Raw genomic sequence first — 24363 nt, 5'->3', positions numbered from 1 at the left:
CATTTTTCCGATGAGGAAACTGTAGCACAAAGAGAGAGAGTACGTAGCTATCTCATACAGCCAGTAAGGGATGGGCCTTAGGTTCTAATTTAGGCAGCCTGGCTCCAAAGCCTACTAGGAAGAGGACTCCAACAGTATGTAGAGGATAACCAGGGGAGGGGCTGAGGCAAGGAAAGGAGACATCATAGAACAGAGAATGGACAGGGGTTGGTGGTAGACTGGATATGGATGTAAGAGAGGGTGCCATCTAGGGCACTTTGGCTGCCTGGTTTGGTCAAGTGGAGAGATGGTGGTATCTATCACTACTGAGTTAGGAAACGTGGGTGGAAGAACAAGTTTTAGGGGGAAGGTGAGTTTGGTTTTAGGAATGGTCAATGAGTGGCTTTTGGACATCTGGGAGATATGGAGAAGTAGATGGATCTAGAGTATCTAGGTATCTAGTAACTCTAGAAGTATCCAGAGTTCAGGAGATATCTAAGTTGTAGACAAAGTTTGGGTGTTGGCAGATTTAAAGCCCTGAGTGCCTGAGGTCATGTGGACGGTGTACAGACTGTCCTGTTCTGGGCCAAAGTCAACACAGCAAATAACTGGAAGAGATGGGACTGGAATATGGTCTCCCGGGCTGCAGTGGAAGCTGGTTCTGTCCATTCCACTGGGCATTATGGATCTGGGAAGCAGGCAGAGCATAAGATGTTGATAGGCTACAGGAAAGAGGTTTTTCTGGTGCTCTATGATGACTAAATCCAGTGAAATGTTCCCTGCCCCCAGATCAACAGAAATAAGGACAACTCCATAAAGACCAGATAGATAAAGGTTAGGAGATTTATTTTCTTTAAACAAGATCATAAATAACAAAGAAAGTAGGTCCCAGACTTCAGACCCTGCAGCAGGACAGGAATAGGAAGTTGTTGGGTCGAAAGGTGGAGGGGGCTACGCATCACCTAAGACAGTCACAGAAAAGATGGGCTGCAGGAGACTGCCCCTCCCTGCCCTTGGGAATGGCGTGCCTGGCAGCAGGGGGAGACTGAAGTGCTGTGATGAGGCAGCTGGAAGAGGGCAAATATTGAGGATGCTGGGCTGCACTGATTCTATGAAGAGTAACATGGAAACCACAAATGGCTAAGATAAGCTGTGGGTCTAGAAAAGGCAAGCGGGCACTCTGCACACCTCCAGGGACCAATTATGAAAATGGTTCAATTTGATTCTTAAAAACAACTCCACGGGCCTTAGCCTGTGGCTTTGTGCGTGGGCTGTATTCAACCTGGGTTGCCCTGTGGCAGGTGAGGGCTCAAGAGACCCCTGGAGCAGCCTGGCCTCAGCCCAGGGCAGGTGCCCAGACATGTGGGAGTGGGACCGTGGGCCCTCCCCAGTTGGGAGGCCATGTGCTTGGACTGGCCGGGCCTGATTTTCAGGCTGGTTTCTTGTGATGCTATCCACCCCCCACCCCTGTACCTAAGGATGAGATCCTGGCCCCGCTGGGTCTTCCAAGCCTAGAATAGTAAGACAGGGATAAAAAGGTACCTGACTGGTATTTTATTTAAAAGGGAAAAATAAAGACCATCCCGCACGTGGTCCATCCCATGAGGTAGGGCAGGACCATGGCAAGAACAATCTCAAGGAATGGAGGTCCCTGAGCCTGGGGAAACATATGGACGCAGGTGCATTGCCTAATGCCAGGAATAGGGGCCCAGGGTTCTGATGGAGGCTTCACCCTAGGCAAGGCAGGGAGGACAGGCAGGGGCTACCCCTGAACAGGGAAGGGATAGGAGCTGGGGAGCCTTAAACTGGGGAGACCAATGTTGGTCAAAGGCCCTGGAAAACAATGCTTTCGGCAGGAATACACGAAAGGGTTTGTACATCTGGGGATGCCCGTCTATAGGGAGCCGGTGTCACATGGTCGGGCAGGATGGTGAGGAGGAGACAGCGGCATCACAGTGGCCTCTGGTGCGATGTATTTACAACAGAGCTCAGTGTTGAGGGAGGGAAGGAGAGCAGGTCACTAACAGCCAGGAAACACACTGTGAAGAGTAGAAAGAGAGTGGAAAACAATGTGACCGTCACTAGCTTTCCCCCTGCTTACCCTGTCTCATCCAGGAAACCCTCCCTAATGATCACCAAGGCCTTTGTAGATCTCTCCCACCTCTTCTCAGCCCCATCCAGGGCAAGACACAGGGTCTGCTCTCAGGGTACTGCCGATTTGACCACAGCTCCAAATGGGCCAGGGGCCCCAAACGCTGCTTATTAAGCGAAACTAAGTCTTTATTTTGATTCCTGGGATCCATCAATGGTCAGCTGCTTGAGGGGTGGTTTGGCATAAGGGAATCATTTGTGTGGCTCACTGTACCAGGCTCCTGTCCTCATTTCCAATGCCTACCCTGCTCTGTCATCCACACCTCCTAGGCCCTGGCATTCAGAACTCCCTAATGCAGAAACCCTTTCTTTTTCTTCAACATTTTTTCTTCTTCAAACTTCCTGAGGGTGGGGAACAAGTTCCCCTAGACCATCATCAAAATCAGATAAGAGACTTCCCAACTGGCAGGTGTGACTCTTCATTAGGCCTGTGGGCTCTCTGAGGATCAGGGGCCTCCTGTAGCAAAGACTGGGAGCTCCCTGAGGTGGGGCCGGGACCGTGTTGTTTGGGTCACCATGCCTCTTTTCCTCCTCCTCCTCAACAAAGAGACCTACTATGTCTGCCTAATCACACGGAGAGCTTCCTAGGATGAGGGGCATCCTTGTTCCTCTAGACCCAGTGGTTCTCAACTGGGAATGACTTTGCCTCTCTTGAGACACTTGGTAAAATCTAGAAACATGTTTGCCTGTCACAGCTGTGTGTGTTCAGGGGTGCTACCGGCTTCTGGTACGTAAAGGCCAGGGATGTTGTTCAACATGCTACAGTGCACAGAACAGCCCGCGCCACAAAGGATTACCCAACCCAAATGTTACTCGTGCTGGGGTTGGAATCCCTGCTCCGGATCCCTACACAGCCTCAAGACCTGCCCCACCTTCCTTGGCAGCAGGGCCGGAGAAGGCATATTGAATTTCTCTGAGAGCCTGGAAAAGGACGGATTCCCATCCCAGCCTCCACAGGAAGGGGCATCTTAAGAAGAAGTATGCATCACAGTGAGGGTGGGGGACTAGGCATCATTTAATGTCAGCTAGGCAACAACTCACTGAACCAGAGCACATGGAAAGAACCAACCATGGCTTTGCAGAAACACACATGCTGGGTTCTGTGTTGAAGAGGAAGAAGAAAGGCAAGGTGACCTAAACCAGGCAGGGGTAAGGCAGAGATACCTATAACCTTGCAAATATCTCTTTGTTGGAGCACTGCTGGGCTCCTTAAACCTTTGTACTTCCTTACCACTGGAATCCACCGATGGGCTCTGCAAACCTGTGCCGAATCAGGAAAGTGGCAACAGCTTCAGCTACCTGGAAAAGGGAGAGATGTTCCAGGCCACGTTAAGGGTAGCAACGGGGTTCATCCTTGGAGGTCTGGTGGGCTTCTGTTGGAAGGTAAGGCTCTCTGGTGGACTCATGGGTCCTACAGTTCTGAGGAGCCTGAAATCAAAAGGACCTGGGTCCTGGCAGGGCTGGGAGACTCCTCCCCACCATTTGCCAGGGATGGGTCCAGAGAAGTCAAGAGGAATGATGTGAAGGCTTATTTATCCCCTTAGAGTTACAAAGCACTTTTTTCCTACAGGAGGAGCACATATTAATTCCTAACTGTGACTGTGGTTTAGGGAGCAGTTTCTACCCAATTATCCCTTCTACCATCTGGCTTTCGGGGGCAATGGAGAAGTAGAGCTTAAGATCTTAACCGTAGGGCCCTGGGTGAAACAGCAGGGTGCCAGTAACTCCTCAGCCCATACACACAAAGCCAAGACCAGAAGCAGCCGCCAGGGAGAGGTCTAGGGAGCTGGTGGAGTCCCATCTGTGTAGGCCCCACAGCAGCTGCTGCAGGCGACACAGGCTGTGACTCAGAGGCTGGTTCTAGCTTCTGTGAGACGCACAGTTATTCCACGTTGTCCTTTTACATTCATCAAGCACCAGACTCACCTTGTCTGGAGCGTCCTCATGGACTGCATGGCCACACTGGGGTAGGACCTGCATCTGGAACTTCCCTGGGGAAGATACAAACCAAAGCCACCTCAGGGACTAAAATGGTCCTCTCCTTACCATCTCTGCAGCCTCACAGGTCCCTCCAGGAGGCCAGGACTCCCCCATCCCCTCCCTGCCAATACTCTGGACCCAATTACACCTAGCCTTTGAGGAGGATGGTAATACTTGAAATTGTAACCTTGAGCAAATCATTTTCCCTTCACTTTTTCTTTCTACACCTATTTAGTATGCATTTGCTTTGGGCCAGACACATAGAAACAGTTCCTGTATACACTACAGTCTAGTGGGAGAGCAAAACATAAAAACCAACATTTTAATGCAGCATGTAGTTCCTATGATAACACAGAGCATACGGAACTGGAAAAACACAAGAAGAGGGGCTTTGCAATCAAATAGGGATCCAGGAAGGCTTCCCACACAGAAAAAATAACTTACACAAAGAAAGAAGGATGAAATGGTATTTGCTCCTGAAAAGAAAAACTTTGGCATGGTGCTCATGAGAGTTAACAATGAGGCTGGAGAGGTAAGCAGGCACCATACCATTAAGGGGTTTGTAGGCCATGTTAAGGACTTTGAGATTTATTATTACAATAATAAGTTACCATTTGAGTGCTTAACTATGTGCCAGACACGGTACTAGGCACTTTCTCACACTGTCCTGTAGAACACTGTAAGCTCACAACTAATGTGACAGTTATTAAGAATGAACAGAAATGATTGATAAAGCAAGATCTCTAAGGAGACTAAAGAATACGGGACCCAGAGCTCCCACAGGTAGAGAGAGCAGACTCTCAGAGCCTCAGAATAAGGGAGTAAGCTCTGGAAGTCCTTCTGGCTATCACATTCTGGGATTCTTACCCCAGTTACACAGTGCTTTAAAATCTTTTTTCAAAATACTCATCTACCCATTTTTTAAGTTGATTCTCAAATTTACCCTATAAAATTAAGCAGGACAAATACTGAAATTCTTTTTTGAGATGATGAAACCAAGGCCTTGATTAGTGAAGTGATTTGCCCAAGGCCACTTAATTAGACAGCAGAGGAACTAAGACCATTCCCTCCAGTAAGGTCCTGCTTATGCCCCTCTTCCTGCAGTAAGCTGCCGCTGGGTGCTCCAGCCTAGTCCCCACTCCCCTGTATCTCCTAATGTACTACTGTTAATGCATTTAATGGATCCAAACACAGAGCAGCTTGTGCCCCTGTTGTTCTGTAAACTAATATCTATATGCCACTGGTGCCTGCCCCCCCCAGGAGTGTGTCATTTCTATAAGAACAGGGCTAATATCATTACTTGCTCTATATCCCTAATAGGGCCCAACCCAGGGCTAGATATTAAATAAGCGCTTAGTAAGTTTTGGATGAATGAACGATCGAGCAAATAACCTGATAAAACTTAAAACTCAAACCTTGATGACTGGGGCTGCATTTTTCACTCCTCTTTGGAAGAGTGGGTATAAGGAATCAGGGAGAGCTCACACATACTAACAATGCTGTACCCAGTACACATAAAATAACATAATCATGGGTAATCCTCACAATTATTCTATGAGGTGGGCATATTTCCAACTCCATATTATTTTATTTATTTATTTTTGTCTGCATCGGGTCTTCGTTGCTGCATGCGGGCTTTCTCTAGTTGCTGCGAGTGGAGGCTACTCTTCATTGCAGTGCGTGGGCTTCTCATTGCGGTGGCTTCTCTTGTTGCGGAGCACGGGCTTTAGGCGCGCAGGCTTCAGTAGTTGTGGCATGTGGGCTCAGCAGTTGTGGCTCGCGGGCTCTAGTGCACAGGCTCAGTAGTTGTAGCACACGGGCTTAGTTGCTCCACGGCATGTGAGATCTTCCAGGATCAGGGCTTGAACCCATGTCCCCTGCACTGGCAGGTGAATTCTTAACCACTGTGCCACCAGGGAAGCCCCTCCCCGCCTATCCTACAGATGAGGAACTTTAGGTTCAGAGAGCCTAAATCATTCACCTAAGTTGCACCATCAATGAGTGCTGGATTTCTAGGATTCAGCAACTATTTCAGCTGGTTTAAACAGTGCTGGGAAAGCTGTGGTTTGAAATCTGTGGTGATTTAGCCATTTCCTTTTGTTTTATGGATGTCACTACTCTCTATACATACTCATGGGATGCTTTGAAAGAGAAGGTGGTCTTGGCATAAACCTTACTGGGGAAACAGGAGGGATTTAATGAGGTATCAGGAGTGCCTCCTAGACACAATGAAGCCATCATTTATTTTACTTCACCCACATTTTCTCATTTAAACCTCACACAATTGAATTATTTCATTATCTCCATTCAATAGATGAAGAAACTCAGAATTAAGGAAGTCAGCAATCCACTCGGGCCACAAAACCAGTAAGAGTGATTCAAACCCAGGACTGTCTGCTTCCAAGGCTGGTGATCAACACTGATTCCAAATGCTATTCTAGTCAAGATTAACTGCTTTCAGATAGTATCAAGAGCTATGTCTGATTCTTCTGTGTGCTCAGCATCAAGCACAGGTCTTACACCTAGGTCTTTTCTTGCTTAGAAAAGGTTTGCTTAATTGAATTTACGGAAAAATGTCTAGGCTCAGAATAACCAACATCAGGACTTCCCTGGTGGCACAGTGGTTAAGAATCCGCCTCCCAATACAAGGGACTGGGGTTTGAGCCCTGGTCCGGGAAGATCCCACATGCCGCAGAGCAACTAAGCCCGTGCGCCACAACTACTGAGCCTGCACTCTAGAGCCCACGAGCCACAACAACTGAGCCCACATGCCACAGCTACTGAAGCCTGCATGCCTAGAGCCCGTGCTCCGCAACAAGAGAAGCCAACGAAATGAGAAGTCCATGCACCACAACGAAGAGTAGCCCCCGCTCGCCGCAACTAGAGAAAGCCCACGTGCAGCAACAAAGACCTGATGCAGCCGAAAATAAATTAAAAAATAAAATAGAATTACCAACATCAGTGCCAAAAAAATCACATAGTCCCAGCCCATGGTCCTGCTCAAGGCCTCAGGACACTATGTAGTTGGGGGAAGGGAAGGGTATGGTATGAAGGTCTAAGGTCAGAGTTTGATAAATCATTCAGAGGCCTTTGAACAACTATTATCAAGGAAAATAGCCCCCTTCTCTGTGGAGAGCTTGAGGACAGCTCAAGGAACAGTCTGAGGGGCCCATGAGACATCCAAGTAGAGATGTCCAGCAGGTTTGATACATGGAGAGGTATGAATCAGATGTTTAGTTTTGGGAGTTATCAGGGTATAAATGAGAGCCATGAGATTGCCCAGGGAGAGTAAATAGAAAAGAAGGAAGGTCAAGAACAGAATCTGCTTAAGCTTGAAACCTTGGCCTTGGAGTTAGCACCTCTTCTTCCTATAACCCAAAGTTGCCAGTGACTACTGACTTCACCTTCACCAGGCCTTTCATCTGTACTAAAGCCAAAAGCTTCCATGAAATTGGTTCCACTACCTCCACAGTCATCTAGCCAATACACCTGGACCTAAGCACAACATGTCACTTTCCTACTCATTATACCTCACAATCCTTGTGAGGTTGCCATCAATTTTCTCATTTTATAGACCAAGAAAACTAAAGCTAAGGCAGGTCAAGTAACTTGCCCAAGGTCAAAAAAATTAGTAGGAAGGAAGCAATACTCAAACGCATTTCTCAGAGCCCTTGCTTTTACCACCTCATTATGCTGTCTTCTAAATAGAGTTCAACCTTTTTGTATCTGGGTTATCTTGGACCTTTCCCTTTCCTAAGAATTCGAACAATAATAAAAATACTGATCAGTATTCAGAATATCTTTCACAATATTGTATATTTACACAGAGTACTTTATAGTTTATAATGCCCCTTTCAAAGACATTGCCTCACTTTAATCCTTACAACTCTGAGGCATATGTGGTAGTACAATTCCCATTTTTAGATGGAAAATTTCCACATGACTCTGCCCATTTCTCTGCCCTCAGGGGACCTAGGAACATAATTTCTTCACAGCTTACCTTGCATTTGGCCAATAGTCAGATCTTTATCCAATCTATCAACACCTAGAACAAAATAAGAGAATCCATAAGTAGCTTGCTAGAAAAAAGCTGTGTGAGATAGGCTTTGCTGTTCAATAATGAAGAAAAAATTGCTAGAGTTGTAAACATGATGACATTCTCAATTCATGTTAATGCCAATCCTAACTCCCTGAGGGTATATTCTCACCACATGAAGCTTTCTAGGCTGAGGTTCCCCGTAACCACTTTGCTTGTTTAAGCTGGTTTCTGAAAATAGGGTTTTACTTTTCAAATTTCCATTATACTCAGAATATCCTTATACCACTCAAGGAGAAGGACTTGGGCTTGACCAGGTAGAGGCCAGGCCAGAATTCGGCCATCCCAGGTGGATGCTTATGCTTAGTTAGGTTTAGGGATTTGGCAAAGGGAGGAGAAAGGGCACAAATGAGTGAGGATGGTACTTCACTTTGGAAGTTGCTACCCATTTGGTAAATAGTTTTAACAAAGACATGCTGAGATGACAATATACATACACTGCTAGGGACTCAACTGTGTTCCCCCCAAATTTATATGATGAAGGCCTAATTCACAATGTGACCATATTTGGAGATATGGAAGTAATTAAGGTTAAATGAGGAAGTAATTAAGGTTAAATGCGGTCATAAGGGTAGGGCCCTCACAGGACAGGATTAGTGTCCTTATAAGAATAAACAGCAGAGAGCTAGCTTGTTCTCGCTCTCTCTGCCATGTAAGGACACAGTGAAAAGGTGGTTGTTTGCAAGTCAGTAAGAAAGCTCTTAGCAGAACTCGACCAGTCTGGAACCCTTATCTCAGACTTCCAGCCTCTAGAACTGTGCAAAAATTAATCTGTTGTTTAAGCCACCCAGTCTATTGTATTTTGTTATGGCAGCCCAAGCTGACTAATAAAAACACATACACACTTACCAGCCAGGAGCAGCAATTTCGGAATAGGACAACTAAGAAAGAGATTGGATAAGCCTCGGAACCAGCCATCCCAGTATTTTTCTGTTTTTGCCAGTTCAATTCTCCAAGTGTAAGGATGGTCTTTCTTGGTCTGGAGGAATAAGAGCAAGTTTTGAGTCTCTGAGGGCAACCCCTGGAGGAACAGGATAAAAACTAGGTCCCTGGGAAAAGGAAAGGGAAGGAAACTAGCACATATTAAGAGCTTACCGTGTCCCTGACATTTTAATATACATTTAATCCTTATAACAGCCTTGTGACATAGGTTATTGTTGTAATTTCCATGTTTAGATAATCAGAAGTTTACTTTTTACTTCTATTAGTTTCAGTGAACCTAGGAAACTTTCTTAAGATCACAAACCTAGTAAATGGTAAGGCCAAGATTGAGCTTCTTATACTCATTTGGCAAAAAGAACACATCATCAGAAGAATAACTACAAAAACACACTGTAGTATGAAAAATGCTTACAATATAATATTAAGTGAAAGAAGCAGAGTACAACATGTCATCTAAGTTAGGATTACTACTGGAAAAATATGGTATACTTTGGGAAAGAACTGGAAGGGAAAACTGAAAATATGTTGATTTGTTCATAGAACATGTTTTCTTACATTTTTATTTATGACAATGATATAATGTTCCTGCAATGGTAATTTAAAAAAGGAAAACTGACACAAATATGACAAACTGTCAATATCTGTTAAATCTCAATATAAAGTAGATGGCACAGAGTATGCACTCATCAAATACAAGCTGAACAAATAAAAGGTTCTCTATACTTTTCTGCATCAAAATTTTGAAATATTATAACTGAAATAATTAGATGACCACATATCAACCAAAATATGAAAATCTAGAAGTGAGCATGAGACAGCATATATTGTATTAAAGATCACCACATGGTTAAGATGTTCATACTACCCAAATGATCTGCAGATTTAACACAATATCAAAATCCCAATGGCATTTTTTGCAAAAATAGAAAAATTCATCCTAAAATTCATATAGAATCTCAAGGGACCCCAAATAGCCAAAGCAATTTTAATAAAGAAGAACAAAATTGGAGGACTCATGCTCTCTGATTTCAAAATATATTACAAAGTTACAGTAATCAAAACAGCATAGTACTGATATAAAGACAGACAAATAGAGCAATGGAATAAAAACTTCGAGAGCCCAGAAATAAACTCTCACATATACAGTCGAATGATCTTTGATAAGGATGCTGAGACTACTCAATGGAGAAAGGACACTCTTTTCAACAAATGGTGCTGGGGAAACTGGATATCCATAGCAAAAGAATGAAGTTGGACAACATACAAAAATTAACTCAAATGGATTAAAACCTAAATATAAAAACCTACAACTGTAAAAGTTCTAGAAGAAAGCATCATGAAACTTTTCACGACATTGGACTTAGCAATGATTTCTTGGTTATGGAACCAAAAGCAGAGGCAACAAAAGTAAAAATAGATAAATGGACTATATCAAACTTAAAAACGTTTGTGCATCAAAGAACTCAATCAATAGAGTGAAAAGGCATACCACTGAATCGGAGAAAATATCTGCAAGTCATGTATCTCATAAGGAGTTAATATCCAAAGGACATAAAAGAATTCCTGTAACTCAACAACAAAAAAAATCAAATAACCTCATTTAAAAATGGGCATAGGACTTGAACAGACATTTCTCCAAAGAAGATGTACAAACAGCTGATAAGTACATGAAAAGATGTTCCAACAGCACTTATTATTAAGAGATCAGCTGCTATGAACATGGGTGTGCAAATATCTATTCAAGACCCTGCTTTCATTTCTTTTGGGTATATACCCAAAAGTGAGATTGCTGGATCATAACGTAGTTCTATTTTTAATTTTTTGAGTAACTGCCATACCATGTTTAATAGTGATTGTACCATTTTGTAATCCCACCAATAGTGCACAATGGTTCCAATTTCTCCACGTCCTTGCCAATACTTGTTATTTTGGGTTTTTTTGGCAGTAGCCACCCTAATGGGTACAAAGTGATATTTATGGTTTTGATTTGCATTTGATTTGATTTGCATTGATCATTAATGATCACAAATGCTATATGAGTCCACTTATATGAGGTATCTAAAATATAGTGAAATTCACAGAAACAGAAAGTAGAATGGTGATTATTAGGGGTTGGGGGAAGCGGGAAAGGGGAGTTGTTGTTTAATGGGTACAGAGTTTCAGTTTTGCAAGATAAGAAAATTCTGGAAACTGGTTGCACAACAGTGTGAATATATTTAATATTACTGAACTATACACTTTAAAATGGTTAAGATGGTAAATTTTATGTTGTGTGTGTTTTTTACCACAATTTAAAAAAAAAGATCACTGGATGGGGAGTCAGGAAACTTGGATCTTCTAGATCTCACTAAACAACTCATTCTATTCTCTTCTATTAATATTTTCTAGACACAGGACACTTTGAAATGAACACTAATTGTCATTTCAACTTGGAACCTCAGCCTGTCCTACTGCATGCAGTGCTTCCCATTTATGAGTCATTTATAAGAGATCAGCTCCACAGAGACAGCATAATCTCACAAGCCGCTCCCAAATGCATACTAGATTTCATCCGCAAATACAACTCAATAATAAAATGACAAATAACCCTATTTAAAAATGGGCAAAAGATATGAAGAGATATTTCTCCAGAGAAGATACATAAATGGCCAATAAGCACATGAAAAGATGCTCAACATCAACAGTCATTAGAAAAATGTAAATCAAAACCACAGATATGAGATTCCACTTCATACTAGGATGGCTATAATCAAAAAGAAAGACAGTAATAAGTGCTGGCAAGGATACAGAAAAACTGGATCCCTCATACACTGCTAGTGCGAATATGAAATGATGCAGGCACTTTGGAAAACAGAATGGCTGTTCCTCAAATGAGTTACCATCCGGCAATTCCACTCACAGGTATATACCCAAGAGAATAAAAACCTATGCCCATGCAAAAATTTTTACTTGAATGTTTATATCAGCATTATTCCTAATAGACAAAAAGTGGAAATAACCCACATGTCCATTAACTGATGAATGGATTAAAAGTGTGGTCTATCAAAGTGGTTACCAGGGGCTTCCCTGGTGGCGCAGTGGTTGAGAGTCTGCCTGCCAATGCAGGGGACACGGGTTCATGCCCCGGTCTGGGAAGATCCCACATGCCATGGAGCAGCTGGGCCTGTGAGCCATGGCTGCTGAGCCTGCGTGTCCGGAGCCTGTGCTCCACAACGGGAGAGGCCACAACAGTGAGAGGCCCGCATACCGCAAAAAAAAAAAAAAAAAAAAAAAAAGTGGTTACCAGGCCAGAGGCTGGAAGGTAGAAGAATAGATAGAAGTTGGTAAAAGGGTATAAACTTTCAGTTATAAGATGAAAAAGGTCTGAGGATCTAATTAATATAAAACACAATTATAGTGACTATAGTTGACAATAATGTATTGTATAACTGAAATCTGCTAAGAGAGTAAACTTAAATGTCCTCAAAAACACACACAAAAAAGGTAAATCTGTGAGGTGATGGATGTGTTAACTCATTGAGGAGTATCCTTTCACAATGCATCTGTTCATCACATTGTACACTTTAAATATCTTACAATTTTAATTGGCAATTATACCTCAATAAATCTGAAAAAAAAGTCTATCTATACAATGGAATATTATTCAGCCATAAATAGGAATGAAGTACTGATACATGCTACAACAGAATGAACCTGGAAAACATTATGCGATGGAATGGAAGTCATGGAAGATCACATACTGCATAATTCCACTTATATTAAATGCTCAGATTAGGCAAATCTGTGGAGATGGAAAGTAGATTAGTGATTGCCTAGATCTGGAAAGGATGGAGAGAAATGGAAAATGACTGCAAATGAGTAAGACATTTCTTTTAAAAGTGACGAAAATGTTCTAAGATTAGATTGTTGTGATGGTTGCACAACTGTGACTGTACTAAAAATCACTGAATGGTATACTTTGGATGAGTTACCTTTCAATAAAGCAGTCCGAAAAAGAAAGAGATTTATGCACAAAGGAATATCTCCTGGACAAGTGAAGTTTATTCCTTTAAGGATCAAAGCTTAAATGTTTTCCCTTTCTTTTCTGTATTTTAACCATTTTGTATTAGATTCTCCCCATCCCCAATAAAAATGTATAGCTTGTTTTCTTTTACAGAGCAGAGTGGATGCAACTGACCTCTTATGTATGCCTCAGGGTCATTTGAAACACAACTTTTTATATTGTGCTAAACAGAGATGCCCCTATGAAGCTTTGCCCGGTTTTTTGTGCTGTTGTTGTTAAGTTTAATTGGCATTATTAACATTTTCTCCATCATTTTTATTTATTTTTCCTTTGAGATATAACTGACATACAACATTGTTTAAGTTTACGGTGTACAACATGTTCATCTGATACATTTATATATTGCAATATGATTACCACCATAGTGTTACCTAACACCTCTAACATGTCATATAATTATCATTTTTTTGTGGTGGGAACAATTAAGATCTAGTGTCTTAGCATCTTTGAAGTTTATAATACAGTATTGTTGCCTATAATTACTGTGCTGTGCATCAGATCTCAGGACTTATCTACTAGTTGCAAGAAGTTGTTGACTACTAGAGTTTCTCTGTGTCCTTCCTCAGGTGGAGACTGTTTAGCTATGCTCCTCATTGACTGATATGCCTCAGTTTGACCTCCTAACAAAACTGCTGGAGTTCATAAAACCCCATACAATAGGCCCTATAAAAAATTATAAGGAAAAAATGAGTTGGAATTAAAAACCAGAGGATCTAGATGTGTTTTAGCACTAACATTTATATGTGACCATAAGCAAGTATCTGCATCTGAGTTGTAAAACAGTGTTAATACCTACAATGCAGAGGCAAAATGAGAACTAGAGATATTAATGTGAAGCATTCAGTATAGATCCTAGCACATAAAAGGTAAAACGTAACTGATAGTTTGTATCAGTCTCAAATCTACTAAACACTAATTGATTACCCTGAACAAATCTCTTCATCTCTGAGTCTCAGTTTCTGTAGTGTTAACATGTGAGAAAAGGTCTCCCCTCGTCTCACAGAGTGTTGGAGGGCAAACTGATCATGCATTATTTATAATTTTGTAAACTCCAAAAAGGTACAAAGTATTATTCATCGATCTTAAGGATGACAAGAAGATCCTCATTAAATTAAAAATACTGTTTAAAAAAAATGCACCCTCTTCCTTGCTAACACTAGCATCTCCAAATGCAAAGGAATATGTGGTATACACCAAGTATACATAAGTAAGATTAGTAACATCTTACTAATTCCCTGTCATTAGTAAGATGTTCATAATCCATCCCAGAAAGTCTATGGCTCACACTCACTCATCATTTCCCAGAAAAAGCACCCCTTCCCACTGGTGTCCTCAAATCAGTTGCTCAGCAAGTTCTCACAGAACACTCACTATGCACACAACCCTGAGCTATACACTGAAGGAAATTCACACAGAACATCAATTCCTGCCCTCAAAATACATAGGATATTTTTGTTGGGAGACAATTCTTATGTTATTAGAGGACACTGAATCTGCATTCTAGGGATGACTATAAGAAAACCATAATATTTTGAATGTGGCTTATGAAAATCAGTTCTATGACTTGGTCACAACTTCAGAAAAGAAAGTGCTAAGGTGTGTCCTACAGGCTCTCAGTGCTGTACTGCAGAGGGACTAATATAAACTGGGGTCAGAAAGCTTCCCCAAGGAGATACACCTTGAAAGATGGGAAGGATCTGGATAAGTTTAGGGTAGACTGGTACGAAATGGGATTTTCTCATGAGATAAATCACAGGAACAGAAGTACAGAGGTGAGAAAGGGCCTGATGAGAAAGCAGTCTGCTTGAGGGTAGGGTAGTACTGTAAGTTTTATGTTCCAATTTGTCAGAGCCATCAACAGTGCTTTATATCTTACAGTTAATCTAAGTATCTATTACGATGGTATCTTCGTCTCCTAAAATATCTAACGATGGACAAAAAGAACAATGTTACCTCCCTTTCGCACCTTACACACTTTTGAACCATTCCCTAACCCATCCTTCCAAGTGTATTCAGGCTTTCACCCACCTCCATGTCATCTTCCTTTTTCCTTTTGTTTACTGACTCACTTCCTTCTTCGTCTTCTTCTTCTTCTTCTATGATTCCTTCTACTATAGATTTGGAGCCTTCTGGACTTGTAATTCCTTCACACCTATGTTTTTTAAAAAAAAAAAGTGTTATCACACACCTCTCTTCTACACACAAATTACCTTAGAGATGCTGATATTTATGGCCTTTTATAATCAAATATTAGTTTAAACTTAACAGTGCTCCTGGGAGAAGGAGGGTGTGAAAAACGTGCATTTTAAAATGTACAAAAGTTGACCAGGACTGTGGAAGTCATCACCAATGTTTGACTATACTCCAAGGGCTGGTTCCCAGTTCCTGCAGCAATACTGACCCACAGAAGGGAGTAACCATTTCCTGAGGCATAGTGACAAGAGTTTTATTGGCGTTATATAATCCTCATAGCAATCCCATAAAGTAGCTCTGAAGAGTTAAAAATTGTCCAGGATCACTTAGCTCATGAGTGGATAAGCCTGGGAGGCAGATCCAGGCCCAATTAACTCTAAAACATAGTGCTTTTCTACTGTACCCTGCCTGTAGTAGAACAAGGCTCAAACAGATTGGTAAAGGGCCTCCACTTTTAATGAGCTGACAGAAACTGGCAATTACAGTAACCAGGGCCACTGGTGGTGTAGTGGTTGAGAGTCTGCCTGCCAATGCAGGGGACATGGGCTTGAGCCCTGGTCCGGGAAGATCACACATGCCACGGAGCAACTAGGCCCGTGCACCACAACTACTGAACCTGCGCTCTAGAGCCTGCGAGCCACAACTGCTGAGCCTGCGTGCTGCAACTACTGAAGACCATGCTCTGCAATGAGAAGCCACCGCAATGAGACGCCCGCGCACCACAACGAAGAGTAGCCCTTGCTCGATGCAACTAGAGAAAGCCCGTGTGCAGCAATGAAGACCCAATGCAAACAAAAATAAAAATAAATATATTAATAAAAAATAGATTAAAAAAAAACAATAACCAGGGCCAGATAAACCTTAGACATCAACACATCTGATGCAACCAATTATTGTTGTTTTTCATCTAAAAATATTATCTCTATTATGTAATTAGGTAGAAAAATTATTATAGGAACAGCTGGTACCATAATTCCTTTTAAAGAGAACTCGGAAAAAAATACATTGACAAGTGTTAAAGGTAAAACCTCAACAGCCTATGCAGCAGCTAGGGCCAAGGTCTGCTCTGCATGATAATGTTATTTTGCCCTTGAAAAGGGAGAGAGAAAGGAGGAAAGGAGAGAGAACAAGCAAGACAAAAAGAGACTGGGATAAATTCAAGGGTCAGTCAAGCTTCAGTGGTGGATTTTTAAGAATAACTTCTCCTTCTCTGTCTCCTCTACCAAACCTTCAGTGACCTGTATGTTCACAAGTGTTTTGTTAAGTGGGGGTTTTCTTAGGAACTTAGGGTGTCAGGTTTCACATCTAGGTCAAAGTATCAAAGAAACAACATGTGCTTTGGGAGTGGAATGAGAGGTTCAAGAGAATTATACCTAGATCAAGAAGGGCAAGAAGGTTCCAGCGAATATCTATGTCACAATTAAAACACACAGACTCTTACATACATAGGTTTACATATTTAGAGAAAACACCACGTGAAGTAAAAATTTACAAATCAGCGAACTACCTGCATACAAGCCATGTAAATTAACTCCCTTTCAAAATGCTTTACCACTGCTTAGACAAGTCAGATCTCAAAATATTTAAGCATTGAAAAGTAAGCAGCCTCACAGCTTATTTAAAACCTCTGCATTGTGCCTGCCAGATATTACTACGCAAATTTCCCTTTCCCTTTTTACATTATGGATATAAAATCCATAATATAGGCCTTGAAGTCAAATACACGGGAATTTGAATATGAGCTCTATCATTCATTAGCTAGTGATCCCGGGAAAGTCACTTTACCTTTCTGAACTTCCATTTCCTCCCCTATAAAATGATAGTTACCTTGAAGAGGTATGGTAAGGATTAAATGAGATAGTGCAAATGAATGAATGAATGAATGAATCTAGGTAGTGATCATCAATGGCTACTAACATTAAAAAAATAAAAGAGACAACCAGACCATTATGTGCCTCCTGATGGCAGTATATGATGTCACCTATACTTGCAAACAAATAAAAAAAACCAAAATAACAACAAACAAACCTAAGATCAATCAAACCTCTGATCTAACAATTTACAGAAAATATAGGGAATAAAGGAACATGTTAAATTACACCTTGAGGAATCAATCAGCAAATCTAGATTGCGGGAAGTTCTAAAGGGCAAACAACTAGGTTTCCTCAATGAATAAATTGCCAGGAAAAAAAAGAGAGAGAGAGAGAAGTGGAACCTATAGATTAAAGATACTTAAGAGATTTATCAATCAATTGCTATGTATTTACCCTATTATAATTCTGGTTTGAACTAAAAAAATGTATGAGATAATCAGGTAAGTGAATACTAAAGACCTTTGATGATATTAAGGAACTGTTAATTTTTTTAGGTGTGACAGCAGTCTTGTGACTGTGCTTAAAGTGTCCTTACCTTTTAGAGCATGCCAAAATCTTACAGAGGAAATTATGTTTATCTGAAATTTCTTTCAATATATTTTGTCCTTAGGGGAAGTAAATAGGGGCACAGATGAAACAAGACTGTCCATGAGTTCATAACTGTTGAAAATGGGCAATGGGTACATTGAGGTTCATTATATTATTCTACTTGTGTATGTCTGAAAGATTTCCATTACCCAAGGGTTTAAATTTTACATAGTGTATATAAAATACCTTGCACAGTGCCTGGCAAATAGCAGGCATTCAATAATGCCATTATCATTTTCATCAACTCTTGTGCTGTTTGTCCTGGTGGGCAACATTTTCCCAATTCACCTAAAGTTTATTTTGTGACTATACAGCAATACCCAGGACTGATGTAACCCTATCTAGGAGGATCAGTTGGGCTAAATAATCTTAGCTCTACCTTAAAATCTGGCTTTCACCCAGGCTATGCGAAAGCTTTTATAATATAATTTCCTTACAACCAGGTTTGGCTTAGAAGGAGACTCTTATCAGAATAAAACCATATACTGGCACAAAAACAGAAATATATATCAATGAAACAGGACAGAGAGCCCAGAGATAAACCCACACAGATATGGTCACCTCATCTTTGATAAAGGAGGCAAGAATATACAATGGAGAAAAGACAGCCTCTTCAATAAGTGGGGCTGGGAAAACTGGACAGCTACGTGTAAAAGAATGAAATTAGAACACTTCCTAACACCATACACAAATAAACTCAAAATGGATTAAAGACCTAAATGTAAGGCCAGACACTATCAAATTCTTAGAGGAAAATAGGCAGAACACTTTATGGCATAAATCACAGCAAGGTCCTTTTTGACCCACCTCCTAAAGAAATGGAAATAAAAACAAAAATAGGGCTTCCCTGGTGGCGCAGTGGTTGAGAGTCCACCTGCTAATGCAGGGGACTCGGGTTCGTGCCCCAGTCCAGGAAGATCCCACATGCTGCGGAGCGGCTAGGCCCGTGAGCCATGGCCGCTGAGCCTGCGCGTCTGGAGCCTGTGCTCCGCAGCGGGAGAGGCCACAACAGTGAGAGGGCCGCGTACTGCAAACAAACAAACAAACAAAAAAAACCAAAAATAAACAAATGGAAACTAATGAGACTTAAAAGCTTTTGCACAGCAAAGGAAACCATAAACAAGACGAAAAGACAACCCTCAGAATGGGAGAAAATATTTGTAAATGAAGCAACTGACAAAGGATTAATCTCCAAAATATACAAGCAGCTCATGCAGCTCAATATCAAAAAAAAAAAACAACCCAATCCAAAAATGGGCAGAAGACCTAAAAAGACATTTCTCCGAAGAAGATATACAGATTGGCAACAAACACATGAAAGAACACTCAACATCACTAATCATTAGTGAAATGCAAATCAAAACTACAATGAGGGCTTCCCTGGTGGCACAGTGGTTAAGAATCTGCCTGCAATGCAGGGAATACAGGTTCAAGCCCTGGTCTGGGAAGATCCCACATGCCGTGGAGCAACTAAGTCCATGTGCCACAACTACTGAGCTTGCGCTCTAGAGCCCGCGAGCCACAACTACTGAGCCCACATGACACAACTACTGAAGCTCACGTGCCTAGAGCCCAGGATCCGCAACAAGAGAAGCCACCCCAATGAGATGCCCACGCACTGCAACGAAGAGTAGCCCCCACTCACCACAACTAGAGAAAGCCTATGTGCAGCAACGAAGACCCAACGCAGTCAAAAATAAATAAATTAAAAACAAAACAAAACTACAATGAGGTATCTATCACCTTACACCGGTCAGAATGGCCGTCATCAAAAAATCTACAAACAATAAATGCTGGAGAGGGTGTGGAGAAAAGGGAACCCTCTTGCCCTGTTGGTGGTAATGTAAACTGATACAGCCACTATGGAGAACAGTATGGAGGTTCCTTAAAAAACTAAAAATAGAACTACCATATGACCCAGCAATCCCACTACTGGGCATATACCCTGAGAAAACCATAATTCAAAAAGAGACATGTAACACACTGTTCACTGCAGCTCTATTTACAATAGCCCGGAGATGGAAACAACCTAAGTGTCCACTGACAGATGAATGGATAAAGATGTGGCACATATATACAATGGAATATTACTCAGCCATAAAAAGAAATGAAATTGAACTATTGGTAGTGAGGTGGATGGACCTAGAGTCTGTCATACAGAGTGAAGTAAGTCAGAAAGAGAAAAACAAATACCATATGTTAACACATATATATGGAATCTTAAAAAAAAAAATGGCTCTGAAGAACCTAGGGGCAGGACAGGAATAAAGATGCAGACATAGAGAATGGACTTGAGGACACAGGGAGTGGGAAGGGTAAGCTGGGACAAAGTGAGAGAGTTACATGGACATATATACACTACCAAATGTAAAACAGATAGCTAGTGGGAAGCAGCCGCATAGCACAGGGAGATCAGCTCGGTGCTTTGTGACCACCTAGAGGGGTGGGATAGGGAGGGTGGGAGGGAGACGCAAGAGGAAGGAGATATGGGGATATATGTATACATATAGCTGATTCACTCTGTTATACAGCAGAAACCAACACACCATTGTAAAGCAATTATACTCCAATAAAGATGTTAAAAAAAAAGTAATGAAACCATAGCTGCCAGCACTAGAGTGAACACTTAATTTAACATCCTTTCTCTGGTATTCTTCACCTTTTAACACCTACGGTTGTGCTAATAAGGTAATCCAGTATTATATAGAAGACATTATTTGGCTTTGGGATTTCTTCAAAAAAGAAGAAAGAAAATCTATATAGCTGGCCCTAATGAGCTCACTTATAAAAATTATCTAAAATAATGAAGGCATTCATCAAGATGGTAGAATAGGTATATGACAATAAAAGCAATCTGTAATTCCCTCACCCTGTTTCAGCCTCTAACCAGCCCAAGGGGGCAAAATAAGACCTACTGTTTGACTTGGCCAACCATTGAGACACGGGCAGACTCCAGATTTCGAATCTGGCCACTCTTCACACTAGAAGAGAACAGTGAGACGGGAGAGAGGAGGTTATTCAGCATCCATCTTATCATGTCACCAGGGTCAAATCAATAATTCTGCAGATTCTGTGCGATCTACTAAAAAGGTGTGGTTACCAATGTAGCTTACCATGGAGACTACCACTACTTCCCACCTGGTTATTATGGCTATAAGCCAAGCAGTAAAAATTAAGTAAAGGCATTAAAATCACTTCAGTTCTGCAAATATTTACCCGTAGGATACTATGTGCCAGGCCTGTGCTCAAGAAGCACATAATTCAGTGGGGGAAAGAAACACAACAAATAATTTTAATATAATAAGGCAAGGTTCAAAGGAACCACTTTATTCTAAATGAGGTTAGAGAAAGCTTCCCAAATGTCTTGCCTAAACTGAGGACTGAAGATAAGTTAAGCGGAAGATAAAAGCTGGTGGTCAGAGCAAAACAGGCAGAAGGCACGTTGTGAATGAAGACACTGTGATGTGAAAAAGTCAGCAGGATGATGATTTTAGAAGGCAGAGTGCAAGGAGGAGCAGAGGAGAGTAAAGGAGTAGTGTGACAGAATAAGGATAGGCATGCAGGGGCTAGCTCCTAGAGGGTCTTCCATGCCATGATAGAACTTAGGAGCTCTGACTCTATAAATATAGATTAGTCTTCTCAGAGTTGGCTAAGGCCCAAGCAAAAAGACTACATGTCCCAGGCGGAACTGAAAACACCACCTGAAGCAGGCCCACAAGAACACATTTCTTCAAATCTCATTTTTTAGCTTAAAACAAACAAAAAATCACATACAATTTTAGTGTACCCCCCCTTATATAATGACTTTGTTTCTTATTTTAATGATAAACAGAGGCAATCAGAACTACTATGTCGTTTTTCTACCACAAACTGAATCTACAAATCCACTAGTATTTATAATCATATACTCTGCCTTTGAAGACTGTTTAATAGGTGAAATATCTCTGTTCCTATTCAAGGCCAATGTTGGGCACTGGTTTCCCATTCTCTCTTGTTTATGAAGACCTCGTTTCCTTTACTTATCCTGTCTCTTCCTTATGTCGTTATTTTTTTCTCTAGTGAATACTATAAAACATCCTTTAAAAACATCCTCTAGGGGACTTCCCTGGTGGTCCAGTGGCTAACACTCTGCGCTCCCAATGCAGGGGGCCCAGGTTCCATCCCTGGTTAGGGAATTAGGTCCCACATGCTATAACTGAGAGTTTGTATGCCACAGCTAAAGATCCCAGCACAGGTAGCTAGCTAGCTAAATGAATGAATGAATTTTAATGAATGAATGAATATATTTTTTAAATGATACACATCAAAAAATAAATAAAAATAAAAACCTTCTCTAGCCTTTAAAAACATTTTCAACCCCATATTCACTTCTAGATACTAACCCATTTCTCTGCTCTCCTATACAACAAAACTTCTCAAAAATGTTATCTTACATGCTTTCTCCACTTTGTCACCTCCCATCCTTTCCTCAACCAATATCCCCAACTTATATCAGGTTTTTATCTCCTACTTTCTGAGATTTCCTTTGTCAAGGTCACCTCCATCATGCCAATGACCATCCTAATGGTCATTTCTTAGTCTTTACCTTACTTGATCTCTCAGCAGCATTTGACCTAGATCCCCTCTCCTTCTTTCTATAAACACTTGCTCTGCTGCTCTCTTGCTTTCCTTCTATCTCACCAACTGTGTCTTTTCAGTTTCTTTTGTTGAATCTTCCTTTCCTTCCCAAGCTCTCAATATTGTAGAGCAACCCAAGGCTCAGTTCTTGGATCTTTTTCTATCAACTAGGTGACTGCATTCAATATTTTGGCTTTAAATGTTACCTATGTGATGATGATTCTCCAATCTATCTCTAGCTCAACCTCTTCTAACTAGTGTATACAAGTGCCTACTTAACATTTTCACTTAGATGTATAATAAGCATTTCAGCTTATCCAAACAAAAATCCTGATACCCTGCTCTCAAATCTGCTGCTCTTCGTCTCTACCATTCACCAACTGCTTAGGCTAAAAGCCTAGAAGTCATCCTTGAATACTGCATCTCCCCCAACCCCCTCTCCCAACACACTATCCATAAGGTAGTTCTGTCAGCTCTACCTTCAAAATACATTCCAAATATGACCACATAACTTCCTCTGTTGCCATCATAGTCTATGATTACCATCATTACTCTTTCCTACAGCTATAATTATTTCCTAACCAATTTCTCACTTTTGTTATCACCCCTACTCTCCACTCCTTCCCCTATTCTGTTTTCCTCAGAACAGCCAGGTGGTGGAACCAAGACGCAAATCCGTATCAGACCTCAAAGCCCAGGCTCTTTTTTTTTTTTTTTAAACTTTTTAAATTGGGGTATAGTTGATTAACAATGTTGTGTTAGTTTCAGGTGTACAGTAAAGTGATTCAGTTATACGTACACCTGTATCTATTCTTTTTCAAATTTCAAAGCCCAGGCTCTTAATGACTACACCCTACTGCCTCTCATTTGGATGACCAAGAGGGCAAAAGCAGAAATTCACTTTGCTTTAAATCTTTACTGAATTTAAATAGATTGGTCTTGTATTTCAACACTTTTTAAAAAAAAAATTATCTAGAATATCCAAAATGGCCATGAGTCATAAACTTGATTCAGATATCCAGCAGACACAAAACATAATTAACAAAAACTTCACTGTATTCTTTCTGATTCTTAGGCTCAGAAAGTGTCTAGAAATCAATGGCTCTCATAGAACCCAGAATATTTTAACATTCAACAAGTGGAATGTCTATTCTACCCTACATCTGGCACTAGAATCAAGACTCTGTCTCCCCTTAACAAAAGGTTCATCATGACCCCCAGGCTGGTTTGGGTGCCTGTCTTCTGTACCTTCTTCATTGTAGTGTGTTTATGCATTTACTTTTATGTATGTTCCCAGTTTTTTGATGATAGGAACTAAGCCTGATTCATCCCCAGTTCTTAGATCAGGCACTGACACATCTTAGGTACTGAAAAAAAAAAAATGTTTACTGAATAAATTTTAAGTTATTTGGAATAATTTTCTCACTAGTTGTTACTGGGGAAGCAGGCAGGGTGCCCAAGGTTCATGTTGAGCTGGCAGCAGCCGCATTCTCAGTGTGGCTGCTCAAGATGGAGAGATTTTTGGTGCTTCCAAGAGTACATCTTGCATCACAGTAGTGAACAGGGAGGCAAAAGCAACCATATCAAACACAAATATCATTCTGGCAAGCCATATTTGGCATGAGATCCTCTGTCCTAGGAGGAATCCCCAGGATATATTTACCAGGTCCTTAATTTCCACTTGATATCTCTGACTCAGTAAACAGATACATTCTGCCTGCTAAAGCAGCCAGCAGTATGCTATATGCTATATGAAAGTACAAAAGAAATAGAGAATAGCTTCTGACCTTATGATGCAGGAAGGGCATTAAGACAGAAATGAAAATTAACAATATAAGCATATCCCTTAAAGGAGGATTAGAAGACTTAAGGGGTAAACA

The 24363-nt window shown here is 41.2% G+C and overlaps 1 protein-coding gene across 1 annotated transcript in view; it reads right to left on the bottom strand.

Moving 5' to 3' along the window:
• Window positions 1-808: 808 nt before the first annotated feature.
• The window catches only part of PPME1 (protein phosphatase methylesterase 1), a 76288-nt gene continuing 52733 nt past the window's right edge, over window positions 809-24363 (bottom strand). The window contains exons 8-14 of the mRNA XM_022593795.3: window positions 20782-20847; window positions 15240-15363; window positions 9056-9185; window positions 8111-8155; window positions 4057-4121; window positions 3362-3429; window positions 809-2018 (exon numbers count right to left, since the gene is read on the bottom strand). Coding sequence (XP_022449503.1) covers window positions 2000-2018; window positions 3362-3429; window positions 4057-4121; window positions 8111-8155; window positions 9056-9185; window positions 15240-15363; window positions 20782-20847 — 517 coding nt within the window. The 3' untranslated portion in view covers window positions 809-1999. The remainder of the gene's footprint in view (window positions 2019-3361; window positions 3430-4056; window positions 4122-8110; window positions 8156-9055; window positions 9186-15239; window positions 15364-20781; window positions 20848-24363) is intronic.

The sequence above is a fragment of the Delphinapterus leucas genome, chromosome 7 (genome assembly GCF_059928025.1).
Source record: "Delphinapterus leucas isolate spDelLeu-1000000601 "Yukka" chromosome 7, BTC_Dleu_Yukka2, whole genome shotgun sequence".
NCBI lineage: Eukaryota > Metazoa > Chordata > Mammalia > Artiodactyla > Monodontidae > Delphinapterus > Delphinapterus leucas.
Note: the sequence above shows the minus strand (reverse complement) of the source record. Positions and strands in the feature narration are given on the sequence as shown.